We start from the raw sequence: 26,334 nt of genomic DNA, 5'->3' as shown, positions 1-26,334 counted from the left end.
TGGACATCATTGATTTTTACCCAATGAGAGCTTTCTCTTCTTCAGGGGAGAGTATTCCTGTCATCAAAACAGCCCTGCCCAAGGTGGGAGACGCTGTGCCCTGGAAGGTGTGTGGCCAAGAGGACTACAAGAGACACATTCTCTTCTGTGGCACTGAAGTCATTCAAACCAAAGCAGCTGGCTCAGGAACAGCGAGGGCTGTTGTCCTTCAGACTGGTGAGTGCCTGGGGCCCTCCTGCAGCCTCTGTCCCTGAAAATCTCCTTTGTTTAGCCTGATACTGTCTTCATGAATCCCCAGAGTGTCAACAAGTCTGTGGTCCTGGTCTAGTTCATGTATGTGTGAGTGTGTTTTTGCATGTATATGCCTGTGCATGACCATGAGCACACAGTGCACTGTGTACACGTATGTGAACAAAGCATGTGCACATACATGAATGCGTGTGAACATGCATGTGCATGCTTTGGTGTATGTGTGCATGCATGTGCATGAGCATGTGTGTGCTCACGTGTACTTGTGAGCCAAGAATTAAAAACCCATAAGGGACAAAATAATGTCTCTCAGTGTCCTCCACCAAATACTCCTGCAGAGATAACCTGAATGTCAATTGGCACCAGCAGGACAATTCGTAATTAACTGGGGAACTGAATGAAATACAGAGAAGCCTCTCTCTACTCCCCTCCCCAGCACCTGGGCACTGTTTCCAAGAATCCAGGTCCTGTCTGCCCTGCCCTGGGGCCCTGCAGGTGTGGGGAAGGGCTGGAGAGCCACAGGTGAACAGTAATTAACAAGTCAGATGGGGTCAAGGGCAGGAGCAGATGGGGCCCCAGACAGGCCTGGGCAGAGATCAGGACCCAGAGGAGCTTCTGGACCCAGGCCAGATTCAACACCACAGGTCCTCAAAACATGGTGCTGAGGAAGTGGGGTCTGGGATTGAGAGCTGGCGGTCTGAAGATAAGGGAAGCAGCGTAGAGCAAGGTCAGGGAGGTGGGACTGAGGAGTGGTGGGGGAGGGCTTCTCATGAAGATCTGCCCCAGTCAGCGTTGTCTGAGAGTGGAAGGGAGGCCCTGATGGACTGAAATCTGTGCTACTACAAGGGCTACCAGAGATCAGACCGTGCAACTATGTAGCTTTAGCTGTACAACTACATCAGCTACGTTACAGTAACAATCACAATTATGTAGCACTTTAAGGTTTGCAAAATGCGTTATGTGCTCGTCATATCCACCCTGAGAGGTGGGTGTGATTGTTAAATCCATTTTATGGTAGAGAAAACTGTGGTAGACAGAAGTGAAGCGACCTGCCCGGGGTCATGTGCCTAGAACATTTCTGAGCCGAGTTTGAGCCAGGAAGATGAGTCTTCCTGACTTCAGGCCCAGTACTCTGTGCACTATGGTGCCCCCAGCTGACTCTCAAACATCCCCCAGTACTTACACCCAAGGGAGGAGAGGGTAACGTGGAGGACTTGCAGATAATAGGGGCCTGTGGATGCTTGTTGCCTTAGGTTTCAACACGGCAAAGGGGGACCTTGTGAGGTCCATCCTCTACCCAAAGCCAATGAATTTCCAACTCTACAGAGATGCTGTCAGGTTCCTTCTGTGCCTCATTGGGACGGCCACCATTGGGATGATCTACACCATCTGCGTCTATGTGCTCAGTGGCGTAAGTGGTTTGTCCTTCCCCTTATCTGAGGCAGTGGCTGTGTGATATCCCAAGTGTTCATGAAGCTGCCAGCAGGACCCAGAGGTTGGCTCTCCAGTATGTGCTTAGGGATCCTGGGACAACAGGGGATATGGAGCCAGGATACACCTTAGCAGCCTTCCACTTCAATCTCCTTTTTTTATAGATGAGGAAAGTGAGGACCAGGTCAGGCTACTGGCCTTCCTAGGGAGCTCAGGGATTAAACTTCAGCAGTGGTATTTGAACCTAGAGCCTACCCCACCAATTCCATACTCGGGTCAATCAACAAGGAGGCCAGGGGTTAGACCTGGAATTTCTTGAGGCAGATAAACCCACCCTTAGGCTCAGGGAGTTTTCTTCATATATTTCATCCCTAAAGATACATTGGAAATCTTCCCCTGGTGCCTCACTATGATTTGGGGAGTAGGGGAGAGAACTCTAGGTTGTCATAGGCACAGACATCAGGGTGCAGGTTCAGTCAGGCTGGGAAGGCTTGGAGGACAGATCCAGGGACAGATGGAGAAAGGGGGTCAGGGGCTGGGGTCCTCAACATGGCTCAGCCCCATTCAGAGGCCCACAACCAGCTTGAGTATAGAGTAGTCAGATGTTCCACAACAATAATTCTGAAAGATGCTCCATTATGTTAGCCCAGCTGGTTTATCCAACTGATGGTCTGTGTTGGTGGACAAAGCTTCCACTCCTGAGAAACTGCTGATTGCTGGAACTCATGTTTTGTCTTCAACATCCAAGAAGTGTGTGCCTCTGTAGCTGTGTGTGATCACATGGGTGTGTGCCAGTGCATGTGTGTGTGTGTGTGTGTGTGTGTGTGTACACTTTTGCCATATTCACAGCACATGTTGATTTAGCACTTCCAAGTGGTTTTTCTCTGTTTGTCTTCATTTCCTGGCACTCATCCTAGAACATGAAAGATCCTTAGTCAATGTTGAATTATATTCAATCAGCACTTATTAAGCACCTACTGTATGATACAAAAAAACGAAAACCTATGACCTTTTGCCCTCAGAGAACTCACATTCTAATAGGTTCATAACATGACCAAACACCTGCCTCACTACAGCCCTGATGAGATGGGTCATAGAATGTATGCCTAGAGCTCGAAGGGACATCAGAGCAATGAGTCAGTAACAGAGATATTCCCATTTTACATATGAAGAAACTGAGGCTTAGAATAGTTAAATGACCTTGTGGTCACATAAGTAGTATTTGTCTGAGGCAGGACTTGAATTCAGGTCTCCTAGCCACTAGGCTATCTATACTGCTTCTCCAAAGCAATACAGGAGAACAGTACAGTCCCAGAAGACAGCTAAGGTTAGGCCTGTGAGGAGACACTGGCAACTGTCAGAATCTGTACTGGATATCAGAAGAGGGCTGCCTGGGAAGACGGGGCCTGGTTTTTTCTGTGGCTCCCATTGCTCTTTGGGAAAGATGAAAGAGGAAAACAAGCAGCTCTTTCTAATTCCATTCCCACAAGTATCTTACAGCAAGTTTTCTGTCCCTCCTGCATCCCTCCTCACCTTGGCTAACATAGAGTGAGTCAGGTTGAGTGTACTCTAGAGGATGGTGAAGTCAGCATTAAGATCCATGTGAGCTCAACTGCACTTCCTGGCATGCCCTCCCCCCAAGACTTCACCACCAATTTTGAAAGACTTGAATCACTTAGGCAGTGGGGACCCTTTTCCTAGGAGCCAGCAGAGGATGTAGTGAAGAAGGCTTTAGATGTGATTACCATTGCTGTTCCCCCTGCACTGCCTGCTGCCTTGACAACAGGGATCATCTATGCCCAGCGGAGGCTGAAAAAACATGGCATCTTTTGCATTAGCCCCCAGCGAATCAACATCTGTGGCCAACTCAACCTCATCTGCTTTGACAAGGTCTGTGTACCTCATTCCCTTCCCAACCATCTTTCCCCTAATTTTCCTCCCGCTTCACCATCATTATAGTTTGGTTGACTATTGGTAAGGAATATTGCAGAGGGGATATTTCTTTGATCCCTCTCTCATCGTCACCACTACTGTTTCTGTTTATATAACTTGAAGTCTGGAGCCCTCTAAAAGCTAGTAATATTGAGCACTTGACCTCGCTAGGATCATATGTGAGGTTCTCTAGAATTCTAAGGGTGATTGCACCCAAAGAAATAAAAAAGAAATACTGATTTTTTTTAGAAGAGATTGAGCAGAGCATTGTCATAGGATCATAGCATGTTGGGCTAGAGAGGACCTTGGAGATCGGCACCTGCAACACTTTTCTCTCAAACCTTCACTTTAGAATTTTATTTCCCTCTGGTCTCAAATGAGACATCACCACTCGTTTTAATCTTGAACATTTTCTTGTTTTGTGTAGGCAAAAATATTGAGGTGGGAGGGTTCCAGGGGCTGGATAATGCAATCTAGTTTGGTCACACATGTCTTCGTGTAGCATCAATATTAAATTAAAGAGATAGGAATGAAACTGAAGTTAGAATCACCTCAGAGAAGAAGGTGACAAGGATGTCAGAGCCTGGATCCTGGTAAACACTGTCCAAGGTTTTGATAGACCAAGAGAGGGAGGGAGAAGGGTGGCAGGGTGTTAGAGGAATTTAGTTCTCCATGGGCTCTCAGGGAGCAGCCTCAAACATGGAAGGGCAACCAACTGAGGAAAAATCTCCCCTGTCCATTTCAACATTATATTGAGACATCATTCTACCTTTGAGGCCATATTATCCTTGGCAGTGAAAATTTTCTGTGTAAACCTGGTCAAGTCATTTAACCTCTCAGAGGACCAGGTCATGCTCTCAGCTCTAAAACACAAGTTGCAGATCTGAGATGGAGGAAAGTTTACATAATGGATGCATAATGCAGCAGGGAAATTGTAGCCTGCTCCTAACTCCAGTCATAAGGAATTAGTGTCCCTCTTCAGGGTCGTGCTATTTTAATTCTCTGGGCTAGGAAATTAATCATAGATCTTTGCCTTTTGTCACACTTCTGTGAAACACATGAAATACTGGTGAAATGCTTTTTAATTGTGTTTCTTCCGGAGCTTTCAGCTCTTCAAAGTGAATTCAAGCCCTCCTTTTTTATCTAGACTGGCACCTTAACAAAAGATGGTTTGGATCTCTGGGGTGTGGTCCCTTCAGATAGAAATGGGTGAGTACCTTGGAGGGATGGTGGGATGAGGGTGGGATGGGAACAGGGCACACAGTCCTATGTTCTCCACACTCTGCATCTCCTTGATACCTCATGGGAATGAGAAAATTAGGCTTTGACTTTGAGTCCACAAGTACTTTCTCCTTTCAGTGGGTTTCCTTCCTTTTTTTACTGTCCTACAATTCTCCTTATAGGAGAAAAAGCAGAGATAGGCACAACAAGATGGCCAAGGAGCTGACCTGGTATGTGGGGAGGTCTCCCACCCTCACTCGACTTGTCAATAGTCTTTCCTCTTTTGAAAAAGTGCTATCGACAGAAAACCAGTTAGCAACGCAATGTGTCAGATAATGCACTCCACATTTAGAACTTATGAGCCCCACTCTTCCACCTCACTAAAACAATAAGAAAGTTCATGTAAAACACTGAGTGAAGTGCTGGCCATACACACAGAAAGACAGGGTTCTAGATCACAAGAAGCTTATGCTTTAATAGTGGGAGAGATCATAAATAGGAAAGTTCAGGCATGAAGTAGAGGAAAGATTCCATGGTCCTTTGGGGGTGCAGTGGAGGGCCTTCTCCACATGGGATGTTCCCCTGGATGATGACTATAAGAGCGAGCTTTGATGCAGGGCTGGTGGTCTCAGTGGGGTGGGGTGGGGAGTAACCAGCATTCCTATGGCCTGGATAATCTCCGTTTTAGTCTAGGGCAAGGTGGTAATTATGGTAAGGGCCATAGGATTTTTATTTGAGTTTAGTTTTCTGTGTAAACTCTCTGAGGATAAAGCTTAACTCTTTACGGCCCTTCTTCCCTTTCTCCCAGCAAACCTCCTGCTTTCAATCTTATTCCAAGAGTCAGCCCTCTAGCAATCACATCATTTCTAGATTGAGGCTAAAGAATTTTATTTGCAAGGTCTCAGTGTCTTAGCTCTTGGTAACAGAGAGTATGATCATGCCTGGGACCTGTGTCTAGTTTTGGTTGCCATGTTTTAATGCAGATAATGGGAAATTAGAACGAGTCCAGATGAAAGTGAAGCATCTCTAAACCACATTGGAAGAAAGCTGGTGGGAGGAATTGGGGATGGAGAGGAGGAACCTTGGATGGCTATCCTTTAGTAATTCAAGTTCAAGAAATACTTATTAATGTGTCTACTAGGTGTGACACACTATACTGCCATTGGAGATTCATAGGTTAAATAAGAAGTGTAGATTAAATATGGGACCCTACCTTAAGAAACTCATTTCTTAGTGGGGAAAATAAAATCTCTCTCTCTCTCTCTCTCTCTCTCTCTCTCTCTCTCTCTCTCTCTCTCTCTCTCTCTCCACTCTCCCCACACTCTTATTCCAACTATGCCAATGTCATTTCATCCCCCTCCTCACTTCTTCATCCAGACTTATTTAAGACCTTACTCAGGATTTGCCTCTTGTAGAAAGGCTTCAAGGCTCATCCCATCCCAATGACTCAAGCCCCTTCTGATGTAGGCACTAAGAGCAAGAAGTCTAGATTAATCCCTGACATGTAGCACCAGTGAGGAGCAGTCAGCAAAATCCAGTACACCAACCCCTAGAAAGGAATAAAAAGCACAAATCCCCAGAAATTCCATCTTTGCCACAGACCTTTCCCCAGAGCAATGGTAGACCCACTGAAGGAATGAGTCCATTTTCCTTTCCTCCATTAGTTTCCAGGATGTCCACACCTTCACCTCTGGCAGTGCTCTGCCCTGGGGTCCCCTCTGTGGAGCCATGGCCAGCTGCCACTCCCTCATTGTTCTGGATGGGACCATCCAAGGAGATCCTCTGGATGTCAAGATGTTTGAAGCTACCAACTGGGTAAGCCCCTCTCTGATTTGGGCTGTTGTTCAGATTGTCTATAGTCTTGGAACTGTTCTTACATGAGGAAGCAAGAAGCTATTCATTCAACTTGTTCTCTATTTATTTGTCAAAGGAAAACTTTTGGATCTTTTGTGACCTTCATGGTTACCTTGTCTTCCCCACTGTGTTTGAACAAAGATTGGGAAGCAGGGCCTCTTAGGAACCACACTTGACCATGTGCTTAGTGCCAATCATTGGTGACTCCCTCTTGGCTCCAGGATCAAACATAAAGTCTTCTGTTTAGTGTTCCAAGTCCTTCACAAGCTACCCTCCATCTCTACCATGTTTCCAATCTTCTTACATCTCATTCCTTTCCATGAACTTGGTGATTCAGAGAGACTGATCTCTGCTGTTCCTCGCACCTAACACTCTATGGCCATTTCATTGACCAACTGATTGCCATGTTTGGAATTCTCTTCCTCCTCATCTCCATATCCCATCTTCTCTGACTTTCTTCAAGTATCAGCTAAAGTCCCAACTTCAGGGAGAAGTATTTCTTAGTCCTTGCTAATCTACCTTTTGTGATTATCTCCCATGTGCCCTTTCTAGACCTTGTTTACACATAGATGTTCTCTCCCTAATAGACTGAGAGCTCCATGAGAGCAGGAGATGTTTCTGGTTTTTTGCTTTCCTTTTAATACCCAGAGGTAAGAACAATGCCTGGCATGTAATGGAAACAACAAAAGTGGACTTTATTTGACAGGAGAGAGAGGAAGATGAGAGGAGGAGGTGGCCAGGGCTCACTTCTGGGTCCAAGAGCTAATGTCACTGTCACACGTGTATGCGACTGGAAAGTCTTCTCTTTCCTTCTGGGCATGGCTTCCTCTCTGAAAAGCACAGCATGATGCTAGCCTTTCTGACTCTGTTTGGGAGGATCTGCTGAATCTAATATTTATAAAGCATTTGGGCACTTTTGGGTTAAAGTTTCATATTGGAGACAATATTGGGCAAAATTTAGTGTTATTAGGGCAGTTGCTCAAGGCTTACATTAGCCATGCATGGAAGGAATGGTGTCCTTGGGGCTAGAAATCACACTTAGAAAGATTGTCAAGAAAGAGAAGGGGTTGAAGTGAAGTTTTTGGTGAAGGAAGGATGCACAATACCCCACTCCATCGAGAAAGATGTCAAAACCCTTCTCTGAAAATTATCTGTGAGCTATTCAGAGATCCTGAACATGCCTCAAGATGTCCCTTCTCTGCAGAAAGAGGGACAAATCTCATGAACTACCCACAGAATTGTCAGTTGTCTCAAGGGTGATGTCCACCCCATCTATGGTTGAAGCCAGATTTTCTGTCCTAGGTTAATTTCCCCTCCAGTTGCCTGATCAATGGCACCCTCCATAAACAGCTGGTGTTTTGAGATTCACTCTCAAAGATAATTGACCTGCTCTCAATAAAATGGAGAGACAGGATGCAGTCTGTGCAGTGAAACTTTCTCTTTTGAAACAGAAAATAGAGAACTCTGGAATAGATTTCCACGTCAGAGGAGTCCCAGCACAAGCCATGATTGTGAAGCCAAGCCAAGCAACATGTCAAGTAAGACTCTATTGGGGGGGTTCCTCCTCATGTAGCCCCTAGTCTTCAGACTATTCAAAAACAGCAAGAGAAAATATATTTAAATGGGAGATCATTGGAAATGTCTGATGATATAGGAATCAGGAGAGACCCAGGTTTGAATCCTGTCCCTAACCTTTATTAGGTGTGTGATCCTGGACAAATCACTTCACCTCTCAAAGACTCAGTTTACCCATATGTAAAATAGTAAAAAGAATACCTATGGCATGAGTTCTCAGTACTATAGGGTGGATGGAGGACAGTATGTACACAACTCCTTGGAAACCTCAATGGACTAAATAAAAACCAGCTGCTACGATGGTGTCTAAATAGATTTCTTCTTGGCTTCAATTAGACCTTGAGAGGTTCTCATGGGGCCCTGACTCCCCTTTCTCCCCTAAAGTGTCTTGAGATTTGATTCTTTCTGCCTGGGACTGGATGGGGGCTAACAACTGAGGGCTTTGAGGTGTCTCCCCAGATCCCTGTGGGAGGAATTGCCATCTTGCACCAGTTTCCATTCTCATCTGCACTGCAGAGGATGTCGGTCATTGTGCAGGAGATGGAAGGAGATCGGATGGCCTTCATGAAGGGGGCACCAGAAAGGGTGGTTAGCTTCTGCCAGCCTGACACTGGTAACTACCTAAATCTGTTCACTTGGATTGCAACTGGCAACCTGTATAACTCCACTGAAAGTTGTTCACCATCTTCCTTCCTTATTTGAGGGAGGATCTTTGTTGTTTGACCTCTCCAGGCATACCTCAACCCTGAAACAAAAAAGATTTTGTTTTCCACTCATTTTGAAGTGTTCCTGGGCAAGTCTGGGTGTCCTCTCCCCCCTCCCCCCCACCCCTCCCCAGTACATCATAAAGTTTGTTGAGTAACTCTGACATATTAATCCTCTATTTTTCCCTGAACAGTGCCAAGCAATTTTGCCAGTGAACTCCAGAATTACACTATGCAGGGCTTTCGGGTTATTGGATTGGCTTACAAAAGGCTGGAGATCAATCACCACTTCACTGCCATGAAAAGGTAAACAAGTCATATCACCTTATTTCCCATCCTGAGCTCTTAATCTTTTCAGGACCTGGATCAGAGATTGTTCTTCAGATCATGTTCTCATTTAGAAAGAAATGCCTGCATTCTCATCATTCTGTGTCCATGGGTGCAGGCAGGCAGGATGGTGGGTGTGTGTGTGTGTGTGTGTGTGTGTGTGTGTGTGTGTGTGTGTGTGTGTGTGTGTGTGTGTGTGTGTGTGTGTGTATACCAAATGCAGCTGATAACCAATTCACAGATTAATCAGACAAATAAGTGTGGCTTATACTTACAGAAAACCTGGCTGATGTCTTCAGACATCAACACTCTTGAGAGGCAATTTGAGAGATGACTTTTTAACGTAGGATTTCTTTTTAATTGGCATGCTTGGAATTGAAAATGCCTGGAAGTAGCTGGAGGTAGAAATCTGATTGAGGTGTTTTCCCCTCCATTTGCTTCTAGTTTCTCAAGTCAGTTTCACTGTTGGGGTGGGGTAGGAGGCGGGAGGTTGCCTACAAACTGTCCACCTCAGCCACAGTTAGAAATATAGCCATGAGGACAGTGAATTTCCCCTGCACTGGAATGTGACTACATGTTGGGAATGTTGTGACTTGAAAACAAATAAGTAATTGGGGAGGGTACTTCAATGTTTCAGCTACTCTTGGGGGGTCCTGGCTTCCCTCCCTTCTTTTCTCCCTTCCTTTCTCTCCCTCCCTCCTGTAATGACGTCAATGAACAAACATGTATTAAGCCCCAGTTTTAGGTGCTGGGATACAAAGATGCAAGGGAAAAGGTTTGCCTGTTGAAGCCCCGTCCCTGTCTCCCGTGTCTTCCACAGGGCATCCTCGGCTCTTTCTCTACTTCTCTCCTAGGGTTAGATGGGGAGCTCCTGGAGGAAAGGGGTGGCGTTTGCCCTGTTCTGCACTCAACGCTCGGCTCCATGCCCGGCACGTGGCAGGTGTGCGATCCCACCTGGCTCCTCAGCAGATCCCCTGAAATCAGGAGAGGCAGAGCCCTGGCTAGTCACGGGCTGCCCTATCTGCTACTGCTACTGGCAGTGTTTGTGTTAGTGTTTCTGGATGTGTGTGCTTAAAGCCAAACGCACGTTACCGGTGCTTAGAACAGCGTCCAACCTCTTGAAGCGAGGCAGGGCGGGGCACACTCTCCACCGCTCCAGGCATCCCTACTGGCCACCTTTCCTCAGCCATGTCCCCACTCATCTTGTGTACTTTGTCATTTTTATTCCATTTTGGTCATTTGTAAAGTCATGTGGCTCTGAGTGTCTTGGAATGAGGAAGGATTTGCTCCCAGAGGGGGAGAGAAGACCATCCGGCTGCAGGGGACACTTTGCAGCTGCATTAGGGGCTGACTGGACACTTGCTTGTGTGCACGTGCGGGAAAGCACCCTAAACATGGAGAAAGAGGAAGACCTTGGATTTCCTAGCAGGAATCACATCCCACCAGTGCAGGGAGGCCTTAGGGTGTGCGGGTTAGAGGAGATGAGAGCTGGGAGACAAATGGATGGGGACGATCTGGATTCTTCCCCTGAAGGCTCGAGTGTACACGCCAAGGCAGATGCCATGGGACCTAGAGTGTGAGCCAGCTGTATTCTCCATACCGAAGAGGCTATGGGCTATGCCATATCTGGCCCCGGGGCACAGACCGGGTCTAGGTGGAGGTGAGGTAGGGTGGGGCAAGGGGGCTTACGTCACAGCATCAGTGAGAAGAGACTCTAAGGCATGCGAGACAACAGGAAAGAGAGACCAGAGGGTCACTGACCAGGATGGATTAACCCTTTTGGTTCCTGCCAAGTTCCAGATTGAAATGGAGATCCTGTTCACCAGGCCCCTCACTTTACACAGGCAGGAATGAAGATGAAACAACTGGCTTGCAGGTGGACGCAGAGGATGCTGCGGTCCTTGGATTTCCACGCTAAGATGTTCCCCATTCTATCCCACTGCCTCCTGGGGGACTGCACAAGGGAGTCTGCCTAAGGCATGTGGTAACCCCAGGCAGAATGGACCCTAGAATACAGAGGGCCTTCCTCCTAGACCCAATGTAGCAGGCCAGTCCTCTACAGGAGGTGGGAGTACAGAGTGTGGAGTACCTGGACCTGAATTCAATGACCTGAGTGACGCTGGCAACTGGTTCCTCTTCTCTGGATCTCATCTTCTTCATCTGTAAAATAAAGGAATCGGACTAGAGGACTGTCCAGCCTAACTGCCGTGGGCTGCCTGGGTCATCTTACCTCCAGGTCTTTGGTGGCCAGCGGGATAAACGTACGGAGAGAAGAGACTTCCAGAGTCAAACAGAGGTTGTAGGCTTTATTCTGGATACCAGCTACATGATGTCAGCATGCAGGGCTAGTGCTCCCTGTGGGAGCCCCCTTCTCCCTCCCCAGGAGCAAGGGAAAAAGAGGAATCCTCAGGCTTTCCCATCCCCATTTAAGCTCTCCCAGCTGCATAGTTCGCTCGTGGATACCGTGCATGCTCTCAGCCCCTTAGACAATTAACAACAGGTGTGCTTAGACCATGGACCAATCTCAATGGTGGGATGCTCTCCCCAGCAAGTTTCCACTGAGAAGAGGTGGAAAAACGAGATAGCTCGTGTCTCACTCCTCAATTCCCAGCTGTTCTCTAGGGGGCCTTGTGAGAGATCTGAGGTTTAGAAGCCCTCACCTTTACCTGACCCAAGACTGTTCACGTGAGAACCGAACTTATACCCCAACAGAGGACCTCCAAGTCTTTTCTCTGTAAGGGTCTATGACTGTGGTAAAGAGTATCCTGGTATGTTGGGAGCCCTGCAATTCAACTTACCAGTCACTGATTAAGAACCTACTAGACACTGTACTGGGCACTGGGGTTCAGAAACATGGCATTAAACAATTCTGACTTCAAAGAACTTAGCTTTTATGTGTATGTGTGTGTATGTGTATATGTTTGTGTGTATTTGTGAGTGAGTGCTACATGAGTGTGAATGTGTGAGTTAAAGTATATCGATGTGCTAGGAGGAAATGTATATGCAAAATTACACACACACACACGGGGGGGAGTAAAGTGGGGGGAACAGAGACAGAGACAGCAGAGAGAAGAGGGGAGGAATGGGGGAGTAGGGAGAAGAGATGCCCCCCAGGATGCCAGAATCAAAGACTTCTCTTTACTTGTGTTTCCTTCCTCCTGCCCTCCTACATCCTGATCCCTACAGTCACTGTTACTTCCAGGCAGCAGCTGGTGCCTGGTGTCTTTGACTGCCAGGGGTCTCCAGGTCTTGGAGAAATCAATCAAGAAAGGTTTGCTTTCCCGCATCCAGGGCTAATGACTTCTCTGGCAGTTTGGTCCTGTGCTAGACCTTGAAAATGTTCATGTGATGGATGTCAGTTTCTGATGCCCTGTTGTGTGTGAGAAAACACACACACACACACACACACACACACACACCTCAAACAGAATGGACATCGAAAGATAAGGTTGGAGAAAACATCCTGGTTAAGGGCTGACTGGTTACTGGGGCCTCTGCCCTTAGATCTCATGATGTTCTTATTTCTGGTTCTCCCTTAGAGTTTGCTTACAGCTGGAACTTCTTGTAGCCAGTGCGTGGTTGTTAAGACTCCAGGGCAGCAAAGGCCAGGCTAACCCCTACAGATGGCCAAAGGTCCTTCAGCAACTTTTCCAGACTAAAGCAAATTCATGAAATTCTTTTAAATCTCCCTCCCTCTCTCTCCCCCCCATTTCTCTCTCTCCCTCTCTCTCTCTCTCTCTCTCTCTCTCTCTCTCTCCCTCTCCCTCTCCCTCCCTCTCCTCTCTCTCTCTCTCTCTCTCTCTCTCTCTCTCTCTCTCTCTCTCTCTCTCTCTCTCTCTCTCTCCCTCTCTCCCTCCCTCCCTCCCTCCCTCTCTCTCTCTCTCTCTCTCTCTCTCTCTCTCTCTCTCTCTCTCTCTCTCTTTCCCTCTCTCCCTCTCTCTCTCTCTCTCTCTCCCTCTCCCCCCCCCCCCCTCTCTCCTTTGCAGAACATGATTTGCTCTCACTGCTTCTCTGCTAGAGCCTCACATTTTCTTTTTATTCTTGCACACACTTCAAGGGAGAAGGTCGAATCCGACCTGACATTCCTGGGTCTCCTAATCTTAGAGAATCGCCTGAAGGAAGAGACCAAGCCAGTCTTGGAGGAACTCACCTCTGCCCATATCCGGACAGTGATGGTCACAGGTACGGAGGAGGTTGGGCTTTCCAAGGCAGTTTGTGTGAGTTCATGACTTCTGGTTGTTCCTGGAAGAATGGGCCTTTCCCCTCTAAATCAGATCCTGTTAACTTATTTCGCTGAGAATATTGAGGTCTTTCAAATGAGGGTTTCCTCTTCTCCCCTTCTTCTCCTCATTTCACATCCCCCAGATACCATCTGTCCCTATATCCTCCTTCAGCCCCGCTTTCCATGAAGAGATGGCCCTTCTCCTTGTCAAGGCAAACATGCTCACCTGCCAAAGGATACCACTCCATCTCCACTACCAGATTCCCCCTCTCTCATCCTTGCTCTCACAGTAATTTTAACTCTCTATTATCCACTTCTCTGCTGCCAAGAGACATTGCTACATCTCTCTCCATCCCTGCAACTTTATTTCTTCTCCCTTTTTTTGGCCAAACTCTTGGAGAAGATGGCCTACAATTGATGCCTCACCTTCCTTGGTGATCCCTACAGTCTAGCTTCTGATTGCTTGTCCCAAATCTCTTTCCACTCAAATCCATCCTTTATTCAGTTGTCAGATCGACCTTTCTTAAGCACAAGTTCGACTGGATCATACAAATGTGTTTGACGCTAATTGTGGCTTGGTCACTTATGACCTGGGTGATCTCCCATAGTCCACTGTATTTCTCTAGACTTTCTTGTCCTTGTGCGACTTGAAATCATGGCCTCTAGGCTCCTTCCAGGTCTTCACCTGTGTTTCTTTGTTCCTATGCCTCACCAATCTCTCTCTCAACCTGGGATCATCATACACCATCCCTTTGTCCAATGATGGGAGTTCCAAGAGGTCTTATGGCTAATGTTTACAGGTGACAACCTGCAGACTGCAGTCACTGTGGCCAGGAAATCAGGGATGATCACTGAAAGCCTGAGAGTCGTTCTCATTGAAGCCAATGAGGCTGATGGATCCTCACCAGCCTCTGTCACTTGGAAACTTCTAGAAGACAGAAAACACACTGGCTACAGAGACCAGGTAAGCAGAGAGAGTCCACACCAGTGGACAAGCAGGTAAGGCTTATGACACCAGGTGTGGGGCACGGAGGTGAGTACAGCTCCATGAAGTGTCTCAGGAGATTCTGTAACAACCCTTCACCCCTACTCCCCATTGCCAAAAGGGTGGTGGTCCATGTGCCCTCCAAAGGCAGAGTGATGAAGTGGAGAGGGAGGGCTACTGGGTATGGAGTCAGGGAATCTGGGTTCAAATCTTGACTCTGCCAGTTCCTACCTACATGAACTAAGACAAGTGCACTTTTGTGGGCCTCCATTTCTTCATCTAAAAAAGGAGACTGGACTTGACATTGTCAGTGTTCCCCCAACTCTAAATTCAGGCCCTACACCTCCATCTAATTCAATTTCATCCAAGGCTATTAGGCAGCAAACGTTTCCTTGGCACCTACTACATGCCATGTAAAGTGCATACACAACTCACAAGATGCATCCCAGGTGTCTGCTGCTAGAAAAAAACCCTACCATTTCCTTATTATTCCTAAAGAAATATTTGCCTTGTGCCAGAGAGGTCAGCTAAAAGAAAAATCATTTCCACTATTCTCATGTTTCCAAAATGGCTATTGAGCCAAAGGGGAGCTAGGGCACAACTGGGGATACCGACACTCTGGAAAACCAGAATCTGTTTTTTCTCATAGAATGTGTCTAAAAGTTGTCCCTGTCCCATTTCTGTCTTGTCCTTGTGGGGCTACACTGAACCAGCAAAGGAGAACCAAGTCTAGAAGGCTGGAGTACTGTGAGTCTTCCTTGGGAGAGTCTGGATGAACTTCTGCACTGACTAGGAGAGAAGAATAATTGACTTAGACCTAGAAGGAAACTTGGGGTCATTAAGTCTAGTTTCTCTTTTACAGATGAGGAAATGGGGGCCCCCAAAGGTGAAGTGACTTGCCCAGGGTCACATAGCTAGGGTGCATTTAAGGTGGGATTTGAACCCAAGCTTTTCTAACTCCAAGTCCAGTGCTGGTGCATCTTGTTAACTTGTCCTTTTTAGAGCTATACTAATGAAAGCCTAACGTCCACTCCTCTGTTTGGCTAAGCTAATGTCATTTTGGGAAAGTGGGAAAATGGCTGTTTCCTTTCTTGTAAGTGTTTGGGGTGTGTTCATCCAGTGAGGAGAGCTTACACAGGGCACTTGGAGTAGGGATGACTGAGAAGGAATGTGAAGTGGTCATGTATGACGTTTCTGTGAAGGTGCTTGTGGTTTTGACCAATTAATGTTTTCAGTTGCATGTTCAGAAATAACTGTGGCGTGACTTGCAGGATATTTACATTAACATCGGGGGAGATGCCAGCAGACCCAGAGATGAAGAAGGAAGTTATCACTTTGCCATGACTGGGAAGTCCTATCAGGTGATAAGCCAACATTTCAGCAGTCTGCTGCCAAAAGTAAGTTTGGGGATCAGATTCCCAGTGTTTCCACCTCTGCTTTCACTTACAGTGTGAAATTCTTTGAAAATGGGTTAGCATGGGATAGGTGGGGATATCTGCCAGTTCAGCAATGTTGGCTAAAGGCACAGATTTCATTTCAAGAAAATGTACAAATGGCACAAAGCTAAGAGGGAGAGAGTGTTCACTGGTTTACAGTCAAGGTCCTGTCAGGTCTCAGTAAACTAGAATAATAGTCTTAATACAATCAGATAACAGTATTTGGGGAAAATGTGAAGTCATGACCATGGGTGTGAACCATCACCTTCCCAACATGAAACAGGCCTGTCTAGGCATCAGTGTAAAAATATTTGGGGAGTTTGCAATCTAGCAAGTATGCAACAAGTAATAAAACCAAGACGATCATGTGTCACATTAACACAGGCATAGCTTCTAGGAACAAAGTTGGGATAACTCCTCTGTGTTCTGTTGGGTTTCGTTATGAGCACTGCATTTTAGAAAAGATTTCAGTCAGTTTGAGAACCTGCAGGGCATGGTGAACAGCCCTGAGTTATTCCAGAAACTAAAAAATTGGGTCCTGAATCATCTAGAGAGATTACCTGCATGGTGCGAGCCAGTTTCTTGTTATTTTATGTCATGGTATTCCTTGGCAATTATCAGATAAATGTTTGCTGCTGTGAGGTCATAGAATGCACTCTCTTAGGTCCTGAAGGATCTCCAAAGGAATCGTTCACTAGAGGTTTGCAATATGATTAAAGACCCAGGGTGTGAGATATATATGTGAAGCAGTTAAGTCAGAGTTCAGGGCACCATGGGACGGAAGGCCCAAGTGAGAGGTGCAGAAGGTAAGTATTTGATCAGTGCAGAGAATGAGGTGATAATCATAGGCTTGAACAATTGGGCAGGAATGGGGCTTGAGCTGACCCTTGAAGGATGGATTGGTTTTGGAAAAAGTGGGACAGAAAATCAAAGGACTTGGAGGGAGGGGAGGAGATAGAAGCTGGAATCAGTTAGCATGAGAAAAGACGTTAAGTTGAGAATGAACATAATTTGTTCTGGGTACATTGAGTAGGACTGAATAGATGTTTTATGTTGGGGAGTAGTGGGAGCTCTGATGGGATAAGTAGGTTGGGACTGATTTTCAGAGTCTTTGAAAGAATAAGATTCTTAAGGACCTTAAGTGCCTGGAACAGAGTAGGTGCTTAATAAATGCTTATTGGATTAGATATGCTAGGCACCCTACTAGGTGCAAGGGATACAAAGACAAAAATGAACCTTTCCTTGCCCTCAGGGAGCTTACAATCAATCAAGAATAAATGACTTGTTCATAGGTATATATACCAAAGTGATTGAGGAGGCATCAGCGGGTGAGTGTGAAGATATCGGAAAATACCTCTTATAGAAGGGGGCATGTGTACTAAAGTGAAGGAAAGAAGGAATTCTGAGATGTGAAAGTGAGAAGGCCTAGGGCACAGTCTGGGTAAAAGCATGGAAGTGGGAGACTAAGACCAGAAGGAAAGGGATACAAGGCAAAATGTATACAAAGTTGTTGTTATTTGTCCTTCATTCTCAAAGAAAACCAATGACATCAGAAAGGTAAGGTTGTGACTTTGAGGCAAGGCTGTGCAAAGTAAAGAGAGGAATGGCAAATGAGGACCCTACTTGGGTAGATTCATATTTGAATGCACACTCTTCTGTTGTAGGTGAGGGTTTCAATTGTCTTCTCTTTTCTAATGCCTAAATCCTTTTCTTTCTGGCCTATAACCACTGAGGAAGTTTGATTAAGCTCAGACCACTCCATTCTTGATTACCCACCATCTTAAAGTAGAACTACTGTCTCTCTACAGGAATTTGTCTCTTTCTGGGTCCTGCACCCTTCCGGTCAGTTCTGGCTGACATCTGACAGGTTACCCAGTCACCAAAGATCATTGAATCCAATGTGAGTGCTGGGCAAATTATTCAGACTTCTCAGGGCCAGCCCATGGGGTGATTCCCTCTTGTCATTTTCTTCTAACTCACTTAAGGGAACTTCTCATGTCTAATAGTCATTGACCAAGTACATGTGCTTTGCAAATCTTAAAATGCTGTATACAGTTGAGCTTGTATTGATTTTATTGAGCCAGTTAGTTGGCATAATGGATGAAGAAGCACTTGTCTTGTAATAAGGAGGACCTGAGTTTGAATCCTGCCCTCAGATACTTACTAGCTATGTGACCTGAGGCAAATCATGTGGCCTCTCAACCTTAGTTTCCTCATCTCTAAAATGGGGCTAATAATAGCTATAAATCAACCAATTGATATTCATTAGGCACCTACTATGTGCCAGGCACTCTGCTCAGTGCTGAGGATACACAAAGAGGCAAAAGACAATTCTTACCCTCAAGGAGCATGAAATCTAATGAGAGAGACAGCAAGTATACCAAACAAGCTCTATGCAGGATAAACAGAAAATAATTAAAGAAGGAAAGCACTGGCACTCAGAGAAGTTAGGGAAGGCTTCCTGGAAAAGTTAGGATTTTACGTTGCACTTAAAGGAAGCCAAGAGGGTCCATAGCTTGACTGGAGGAGGTAGAACATTCCAGGAATGTGAGACAAGCAGAGGGAATGCTTGGATTGTCATGAGGATCAGATGAGATAATGACACATGTGAAGTGTTCTGCCAGCCTCAAAGTGCTCTAGAAATGGCAGCTGTGCTTATAATGATGCTGTCTGTATACCCTCTGTGGACTTTAAAGGGGTTTGAGTTGGTTGGACATCTGTCAAGTACTTACAGTACACAGGGCTCCAGTAGGAACTCATCATGTCTGGGTGCCTGGTTTTTGCCAATGCGGGGAATGAGCTGTGTCTCTGGGGAAATCCCCACTCTGTTGAAATCATAAAATATTGTTTCAGTGACATGTAGAGAGATTAGAGGTGGGTGGCTTCTCTACTAGGAAGTGATCTAATGCTTATGAACAGGGTCCCAATCTCGATTTCAGGATCAAGTGAAGACAAATTAACTACAGACTTTAATCTGTGCCAATCATCAAACGGGTCTCCTGACCTGGCATCCTCCTGATTTCTCCCTACGCGTCTCCAAGGTGATGAACTCTTTCCATATTTTTTGACAGATCCTGATGAACGCGACGGTTTTTGCCAGAATGTCTCCTGGGCAGAAATCCAGTCTGGTGGAAGAGTTTCAGAAGCTGGAGTAGGTTCTTTGGAGAGCAGGAGGCTTTTGGTTTGGAGCCTTATCCCAAGCTAGCTGTTCCTCGGGGTCTTCTGCTTGAATAGAATGCATACGTGCTGCTGAGCAGGAGCTGGTGTGAATGTGGGGGCGCCTCACCCATTAGTCCTGAAAAGATCCCTGCCTTGACATCTTAGAGGATTTCCCTCTTCTCCCCCCAAGGCCAAGACAGCATCCTCAGGAAGCACAGTGTCTCCTAACATGAGAGTGACAGCCTCAGACTCATCTGGAAAGAGGGATCAGCCAAGTATAACTTGTTTATCACGTTACTTGACTCATGCTCATGAGTCAGTGCCTAGCACACTCACATATTACACATGGCTCTCCCATGTATTCAGCAAACTCATTGGGTCTCTTATGACTCAACCAAAAAAAAAAGAAGTGATTTTGGCTTGTTCTTAGTGTTAGAAGAATGAACATCATGCCTTTACGTGGCAGTGATGTGGTCAACCATGTCAGGCTATTGAGGTGCTTCCTGGGCTCTTGGCTTCTAAGTGGGGAGCTGGAGTGGATCTGGTTTTGTAAGATGATTCCAGGGAGGAGTCCTCCTTGAGCAGTGGCATGTGGTTCTGGTGCTTGGGCTGGTCTGCTGTCCTTGAGCTCTGTGACTTCAGATGTGCTTTCTGAGCTGGGTGCTGGTAGTGGTTCTACCCTTAGAGGTTTGTCCTTGTGGTCCTGGCATGGATTTTGCAGATTCTATCTGTGTCTCAATGTGATAGCCAGAGAAGGCTTAGGTGAATTGTCCAGGGTTCCATGTGAAGCCTTCAGTCAGAATGAGCATCCCAGTCCTCTTGTCCATTGTTTGGGCTATTGACTAACGCTGCTCACTGGTCAGCTCCAGGCTCTTAGACTAACTCCCTGGACTTGGGGTTACCAGGCCCAGACCTCTGCTGATCTTGCTTTGTGCTCCCACCCTAGTGTCCTTGAACTTGAGGCACTCCTATGCCAGGCTGCTTTGGTGCTAAGGCATCTACTGACTTTACCCTCTGTAGTTACTTTGTAGGTATGTGTGGCGATGGAGCCAATGACTGTGGGGTAAGTGGGGGCATACTCCTGGTGTGGCCTTGGTCCAAATCACAAGGAGATGCTCCAGAGCCCTGATATCGCCATGTCCATATCCATTAGTCATGGGGCTGATGGCCCTGGAGTGTTGGGAAGTCAGGGACAGAACTGGCCCCAATCAGGGTCCCTGATTCCACTCCAAGAGATAGCTACCCCTATTCCTCCTTTCTCATTGAGGCTTCGTGGATTCATTTCAAAGTCAATCCCTCTCTCCAATGACTTTGTATTTTCTCTGTGCATATTTTGTATTTCCTTATCTGTGTGCTCATTCCCCACCTAGACCCTGTAAAATATAAGCTCCTAGAGGGTAGAGACTGTTCGTCTCTAATGCTTTCTATATTATAGACACTTAATCAATCAACTGATAACCTTTTATTAAGCACCTACTATGTGCTTGGCACTCTGCTAAGCTAGAGATGCTACAAGAAGCAAAAAACAGTCCTTGCCCTCAAGGAGCTCATAATCTAATAGGGAGACAACATGTAAACCAATGGATACAAAGCAAGCCATATGCAGTATAAATAGGGAATGATTAATAAAGAGAAACTGCAGGAATTAAGGAGAATTGGGGAAGGTTTCCTGCAGAAGGTGCATTTTATTTGGGACTAAATTTATTTAAATTCAGCAAACATTTTGTAAGCATCCATTACTATGGTGACTCTGAGTCTTTTTTGTACCAGCCAGCACTCTGGTGCCTCATCTGGCAAAGCCTGTGGATAGAACCCTTTTCTGCCTGATGTTGCAAATGCATAAAATAAATTATGTAAGGTCACAAAGGAAACTAGTTATGTTAAAGTACAATTATAAAATGTATTTTTAAAAAGATGAAATGTGTGCCACGCACGTGCTAGGTGCTAGAGAGGTTGTTGCTTAGTCATTTTCAGTCTTGGTCAGCTCTTTGTGACCCATTTGGGATTTTCTTGGCAAAGATACCCTGGCTCATTTTAAGGATGAGGATACTGAGGCAAACAAAGTTAAGTGACTTGCCTAGGGCCACATAGCTAGTTAGTGTCTTAGGATGGATTTGAACTCATGGAGATGAGTCTTCTTGACTCCAGGCCTGGTTTTCTCTCCATTGTGCCACCCTGCTGCCTAAGCACTAGAGATATGGAAATGAGTGCCCCTACACAAAGAAGCTTACATTCTACTGAGGGAAACAACATGTCGATAGAGAAAGAAATGGAAGCTAATTTGAAGGAAAGAGTGCTACTGATAAGGAGGAATGCAGAGAGAGCTCTTCTGAGAGGAGGTCCCTGAGCTGAACCTTCTAGGAGGATTGGGCATGGTAAGGGGCCAAGTTGAGGAACAAGAGCATTCCAGGCAAGGGGCAGCCAGGTTCATATGGGTGTTGGAGGAGAAGAACAGAGCAGACTATCTCAGTCAGTCAGCCAGAATTCCTGGTGTGCCCCATGTCACATCAATAGGAGGCATTGACAGATGGAGGTGACACGTGAATGAAACACCAACATTTCCATTTCAGGCTTTGAAAATGGCTCATGCAGGCATTTCACTGTCTGAACAAGAGGCCTCGGTGGCTTCCCCATTCACCTCCAAAACCCCGACTATAGAGTGCGTGCCCCACCTCATTAAGTAAGTTTGTTCTTCCCCAAACGTGCCCCAGCCCACATGGTCCCAAGGGGGAGGGACGGGAAGTAGAACAGGAGCAGCGTCACGATTTTAGCTTGGCTGCTGTGCTCCAGATTCCTTGGCCTCACCTGGGTGGTCATGCCTCTCAGTTCTAAAGAAAGCTGAGAACTGGCCTGAGATTTTCAGGAAAGTTCATGGAAAGAGGCTGGGTTTCAACTATTTTGCTGGATGGTTGAGTCTTATTGTTTCTTTAGGGCTGATTGTGAGGGGATGCATTTCCCCTCTCTAGGTTTTACAAGATGTTTAACTTTGCTCCTCTGCTCACGTCAGATACTTGACCCAGATTCCACTGGGCTAAGCATTGCCATAGTGCTGGGTGCCCTCCCAGGTCCTTCCTTTACTGTGGAACCCCAGACAAAGCTGGGGGCTCAGAAAGCTAATCACATCTCCTACTTCTATAACATACCAAGGCTCCTTTCTGTTTAACAACATTGCAAAGTTGACAACTTGCATATTTCCACCTCCATTTTATAAATGAGAAGACTGAGGCTCATGGAGTTGGAAAGACTTGCTTGAGGTTATGCAGCTTCCTGGTCACCCGTCTTTGTGTTAAACCTAGATCTCCCAGTTCCCTGTCTGGGTACTGTACTTCAGCATATTATAGCCTATGAGTTTCAGAGATTAGGCAGGAGGAAAATTTATCCTGGTCTGTATGGTTCCCATCAATCCCTAATCTGCCTTTGTGCTAGAGAGGAGGCAGGTTAAGCCCTCTGCTTCAGATCCCTGCCTTTAGGTGAGAAGGAGGGAACCGAGGAGGCTGAGCCCCTCAGGTGACTTCATTAAAAGTGCATCCTAAGCATTTCCTTTTCTAGGAGAGGGAAGGGCCAAGATCTTCTCAGTCATCTTCTCAGGATCAGCCTTTCTGACTGAGGGTCATTTGTCTTATGAACAACGAGAATGAAATGCCTGAATGACGTCCCCATTGACCCGGCTGAGATATCATATCAGAGACTGAACATCCACCCAAAGTCCTAAAAATCCTTATACAGTGTAGATTTGGAGTTGGGTTCATGGGGATCATTAATGGCCCCCCTTTCATTTTACAAGGAGGAAACTAAGACCAAAGAGGGGTAGAGGGGCCTCCTCAAAGATCAAGCAGATACTAAGGAGCAGAGCCAGAAATTAAGCCTGGGTCCATAAGGAGCATTCTTTTCATTGAATCATGCCAACTCCCTTATTGTGTCAGCAAAATTTTGAAGGTTTGGATTCAATAACTCAAAAGGAGAATTTTCATCCTGCCTTGCAAAAATGTGCACATTCGTACAAGTGACTATTATTGGTTTGGCCAAACTCATTACAGGAGAGAACCGTGTGATCATAGAAAATGCAGAAGACAGGAGTTCCCTGCACATTCTTTCCTAGAACTTGCTCTAATTGTGTTAATAACACATTGCATAGTCCCATATGACCACTGCTTCATTTGATACTTACAATGATCCCAAAGGGTTGGAGTGATAACTATTGCTTCCCCATTTTACAGATGAGGATATGGAGGCTCCAGTGATGAAGCCAGGGTCACACGGCTAGTCAGTGCCTGAGGCAGGATTGGACTCTAGGTTTCTCCAGATTCCCTCTAGAGCTCTTCCCACTGTCCCACCTGCCTCTTTCTGTCAATGTTAATTGATCGCTAAATAGCCCATCCAGAAATTCTTAACAATAACACTGCAGTTGAGTCTGTAGGGATAACAGATATGGAGAAGAGCCTGGAGCTCAGTCATAGACCTCCCTTCTACCCAGTTGGGCTCCCTCCCCAGTGGCACCAGTGTCCTCAGGTCACAGTGGCACCCTCAGCAGCCCCACAAACTCCCTTGGTTATAGCTTCAGTTGGAGATGTTATCAGTGGTCCCTCTAGCTCAACCCACATTGTCCTTCTACAATCCTGTCATGCCTGACAGTGAGTATCCCATCCAGACTCCTGGAAAGATGACAGGCCCACTCAGGGGTAATACTCTGGCCACCAGCTGTGTCCTCCTGACTGACTGACCTCCCATTTCTTTTCCTTAAACAGGGAAGGACGAGCAGCACTGGTCACCTCATTCTGTATGTTCAAATACATGGCTCTGTACAGCATGATTCAGTATGTCGGGGTGCTCCTGCTTTACTGGGTATGACTCTGATGCCATCCCCTTGGTCAGTGAGAAATAGAAGGAAGAGGTGGCCTCCTCCAAAGCAGGGAACAAGTACAGAGGATCTGAGTCTACAAGGAACCTGAGGGTCAGCTGGGTCAACCCTATCTTTCAGATGAGGAACCTGAGGCCCAGAGAATAGAAGGGATTTAGGATCATAGACCTTGGAGGTCATGTGGTCACAAGATGTCAGGTTTAGTATGGAAAGGACCCAGCAATCATGTTCAACCCTCTCATTTTATAGATTGGGAAACTGAGGCCCACAAGTCAGGATTTGAATTCAGAACTTTCAGCCAAAGGATTCAAATAGTACATAGGAGGATGTTCACACCAACGTCCCTCCTAAAAAGAGAAAACAAGAAACTGAGGAGACTGGAGGGGAGAGACCCTTCCCAGCAATCCCAGCCTCTCTCCTTTGGGGGAGCATAGCATTGCTGCTTCTTGACTCCAACATTCCTTCTGTGTCTGTCCTTGACCACAGCCATAGAGGGTTGGGGTCCCTTGGATGAGAAGTTAGCATTTTTATGGCTGCATTGGGAGGAATGGTTTCAGGGCACTCACTGCCCTACACAGAAACTATTAAAGGTAAGACTTGTCAGGAAGTCAGAGTCCCTGGCACCATGGCCAGTTCTGCCCTGCAGCCCATTCCTCTACCCTCCCAACTGCTGGCTCATCATGATGGTTTTATACTTCTGTCCCCTTTCCTGCATCTATGGAGCATCTCAGGATTTCTCCAGGGAAGTTTGCCTGGGGCAGTGGGAACTGGTCTACTAGTCCTATGGGCATTCTGCAGCCGTGGATGAGCTCCTCCTTTGCTGAGGCCACCTCTCATTCTTCCTCACCCCAATGAACTCTAGGCATTTGATAATACCTCATATTAAGCAGAGCCATCTTCTTGAGGCATAATCCAGCTTGCTTCTGAGCTTTCCTCCCAAACAGGAGAACTGACCTCCATATCCTCTCTTTCTGCCACTCCCACTTTAGACTAAGTTTGTTTTTGTTGTTTAGCCATTTTTCAGTCATATTAACTCTGTGCTCCAATTGGGGATCTCTTGGCACAGATACTGGAGGGGTTTGCCATTTCCTTCTCCAGCTCATTTTACAGATGAGGAAACTGCGGCAAATAGGGTGAAGTGACTTGCCCAGGGTCACACAGCTAGTAAGTGTGTGGAGGCTGGCTTTGAACTCAGGTCTTCCTGACCCAAGGTCCAGAGCTCTACCCACTGCACCTCCTAGCTGCCCCGATTCAAAATAACATGGGCTTCCGTTCATCTAGTCCTTTACAATCTCAGAAGTGGTTTCCTCTCAGTAACCTATGAAGAAAGAGCAATAGAATGAGCATTATTATTCCTATTTTACAGGTGAGGAAACTGAGGCCCAGAGAGGCAAGACTTGCCTAAGGTCATATAGTTAGTAAGTGTTGGAAGTGATAATCAAACTCTGCACACTGCCCATTGTACCATGTTGTTTCTCCATCTGCACCCAAACGTTTGGACTGAGAAAACAGCTCTGTGGCACTGGTTTTTGTAGGATAACCTTGGACTGTACCATGGAGGCTGAATAGTTCCTGTGATAATTTGGGAGTTAAATAAGATCTAAAATAAGATTTTTAGAAATAGAGGCTGTTTTTGAACTTGACTCATGGAGATATTCTAGTAAGTCTGAGCTTTCATCAAAAGCCACTGCAGTTGAGTTGGTCCATTCTAGATGCTGAGGGTGGAGTCAACCCACTCCAGGTGGGAGTTCCTGCATCACTCTCCAATCATCCATTGCATTTTCCAACCACTGGACACAGCCACGACAAAAGGAAATCATTTGTTGAAAACAGGACTTTTAACTTTAAAAATGTCTTAGGACTCCATTATCCTATAGGGAAGTGAACACACAATTAGGTACTCACTATCCTTTGGTCCCCAAACCAACTTTACAAAAACTCTCTGAAAAGGTAAATATTAGCCTTCTTATTTTCCATACAAAAAATGAAGCCTTCCCACTATTGTTACATCCTCATTGAAGACAGAGTGCTCTCATGTGCTCCTGACACCAGAGCATGCAAATGACCAAGTGGCACACGAGACGGGAGACAAAACAAAGCCTGTGCTAGCCCAAGGCTCCATCCACATTCTACTCTTGGCAGGGTTTCATCTTGGGGCACAAATATCCTCTGAGCAGGGACTGAGCCCTGAAAGGGCTCTGTGCCAATAGGCTCCTGCCCTTTTGTTTGGATGTGTCAGAGTTGGGCACTGCCGTCCCTCCCACCATCAATGCCAGAAGACAAGGGTGAAGAAAGAGCTTCTCCTCTCTCTACCTTCCTTGACAAGCTCCCAGCGAAAAAAGAGACATTTAGCCTTCTGGGGATATACTTAGCAAGTCCAA

At 46.2% G+C, this 26,334-nt stretch overlaps 1 protein-coding gene across 14 annotated transcripts in view; it reads left to right on the top strand.

Moving 5' to 3' along the window:
• ATP13A4 (ATPase 13A4) overlaps window positions 1-26,334 on the top strand; it is an 82,626-nt gene that overhangs the window by 43,506 nt on the left and 12,786 nt on the right. For 11 of the 14 annotated variants that reach the window (XR_011969203.1, XR_011969202.1, XR_011969205.1 and 8 more), the window contains 15 exons: window positions 46-216; window positions 1,503-1,660; window positions 3,382-3,570; window positions 4,760-4,821; window positions 6,498-6,648; window positions 8,139-8,225; window positions 8,722-8,875; window positions 9,161-9,272; window positions 13,351-13,475; window positions 14,316-14,479; window positions 15,772-15,897; window positions 19,008-19,087; window positions 20,116-20,158; window positions 21,666-21,775; window positions 23,841-23,937. Coding sequence is in view for 9 of the 14 variants with exons in the window: in XM_072618881.1 (XP_072474982.1) it covers window positions 46-216; window positions 1,503-1,660; window positions 3,382-3,570; window positions 4,760-4,821; window positions 6,498-6,648; window positions 8,139-8,225; window positions 8,722-8,875; window positions 9,161-9,272; window positions 13,351-13,475; window positions 14,316-14,479; window positions 15,772-15,897; window positions 19,008-19,087; window positions 20,116-20,158; window positions 21,666-21,775; window positions 23,841-23,937 (1,829 nt within the window). In the remaining 5 variants the exon portion in view is untranslated. The remainder of the gene's footprint in view (window positions 1-45; window positions 217-1,502; window positions 1,661-3,381; window positions 3,571-4,759; window positions 4,822-6,497; window positions 6,649-8,138; window positions 8,226-8,721; window positions 8,876-9,160; window positions 9,273-13,350; window positions 13,476-14,315; window positions 14,480-15,771; window positions 15,898-19,007; window positions 19,088-20,115; window positions 20,159-21,665; window positions 21,776-23,840; window positions 23,938-26,334) is intronic. The other 3 variants (XR_011969204.1, XM_072618883.1, XM_072618877.1) reach the window with 1 other exon arrangement.

This window comes from Notamacropus eugenii, chromosome 6, assembly GCF_028372415.1.
Source record: "Notamacropus eugenii isolate mMacEug1 chromosome 6, mMacEug1.pri_v2, whole genome shotgun sequence".
In the NCBI taxonomy this organism is placed as follows: domain Eukaryota; kingdom Metazoa; phylum Chordata; class Mammalia; order Diprotodontia; family Macropodidae; genus Notamacropus; species Notamacropus eugenii.
Note: the sequence above shows the minus strand (reverse complement) of the source record. Positions and strands in the feature narration are given on the sequence as shown.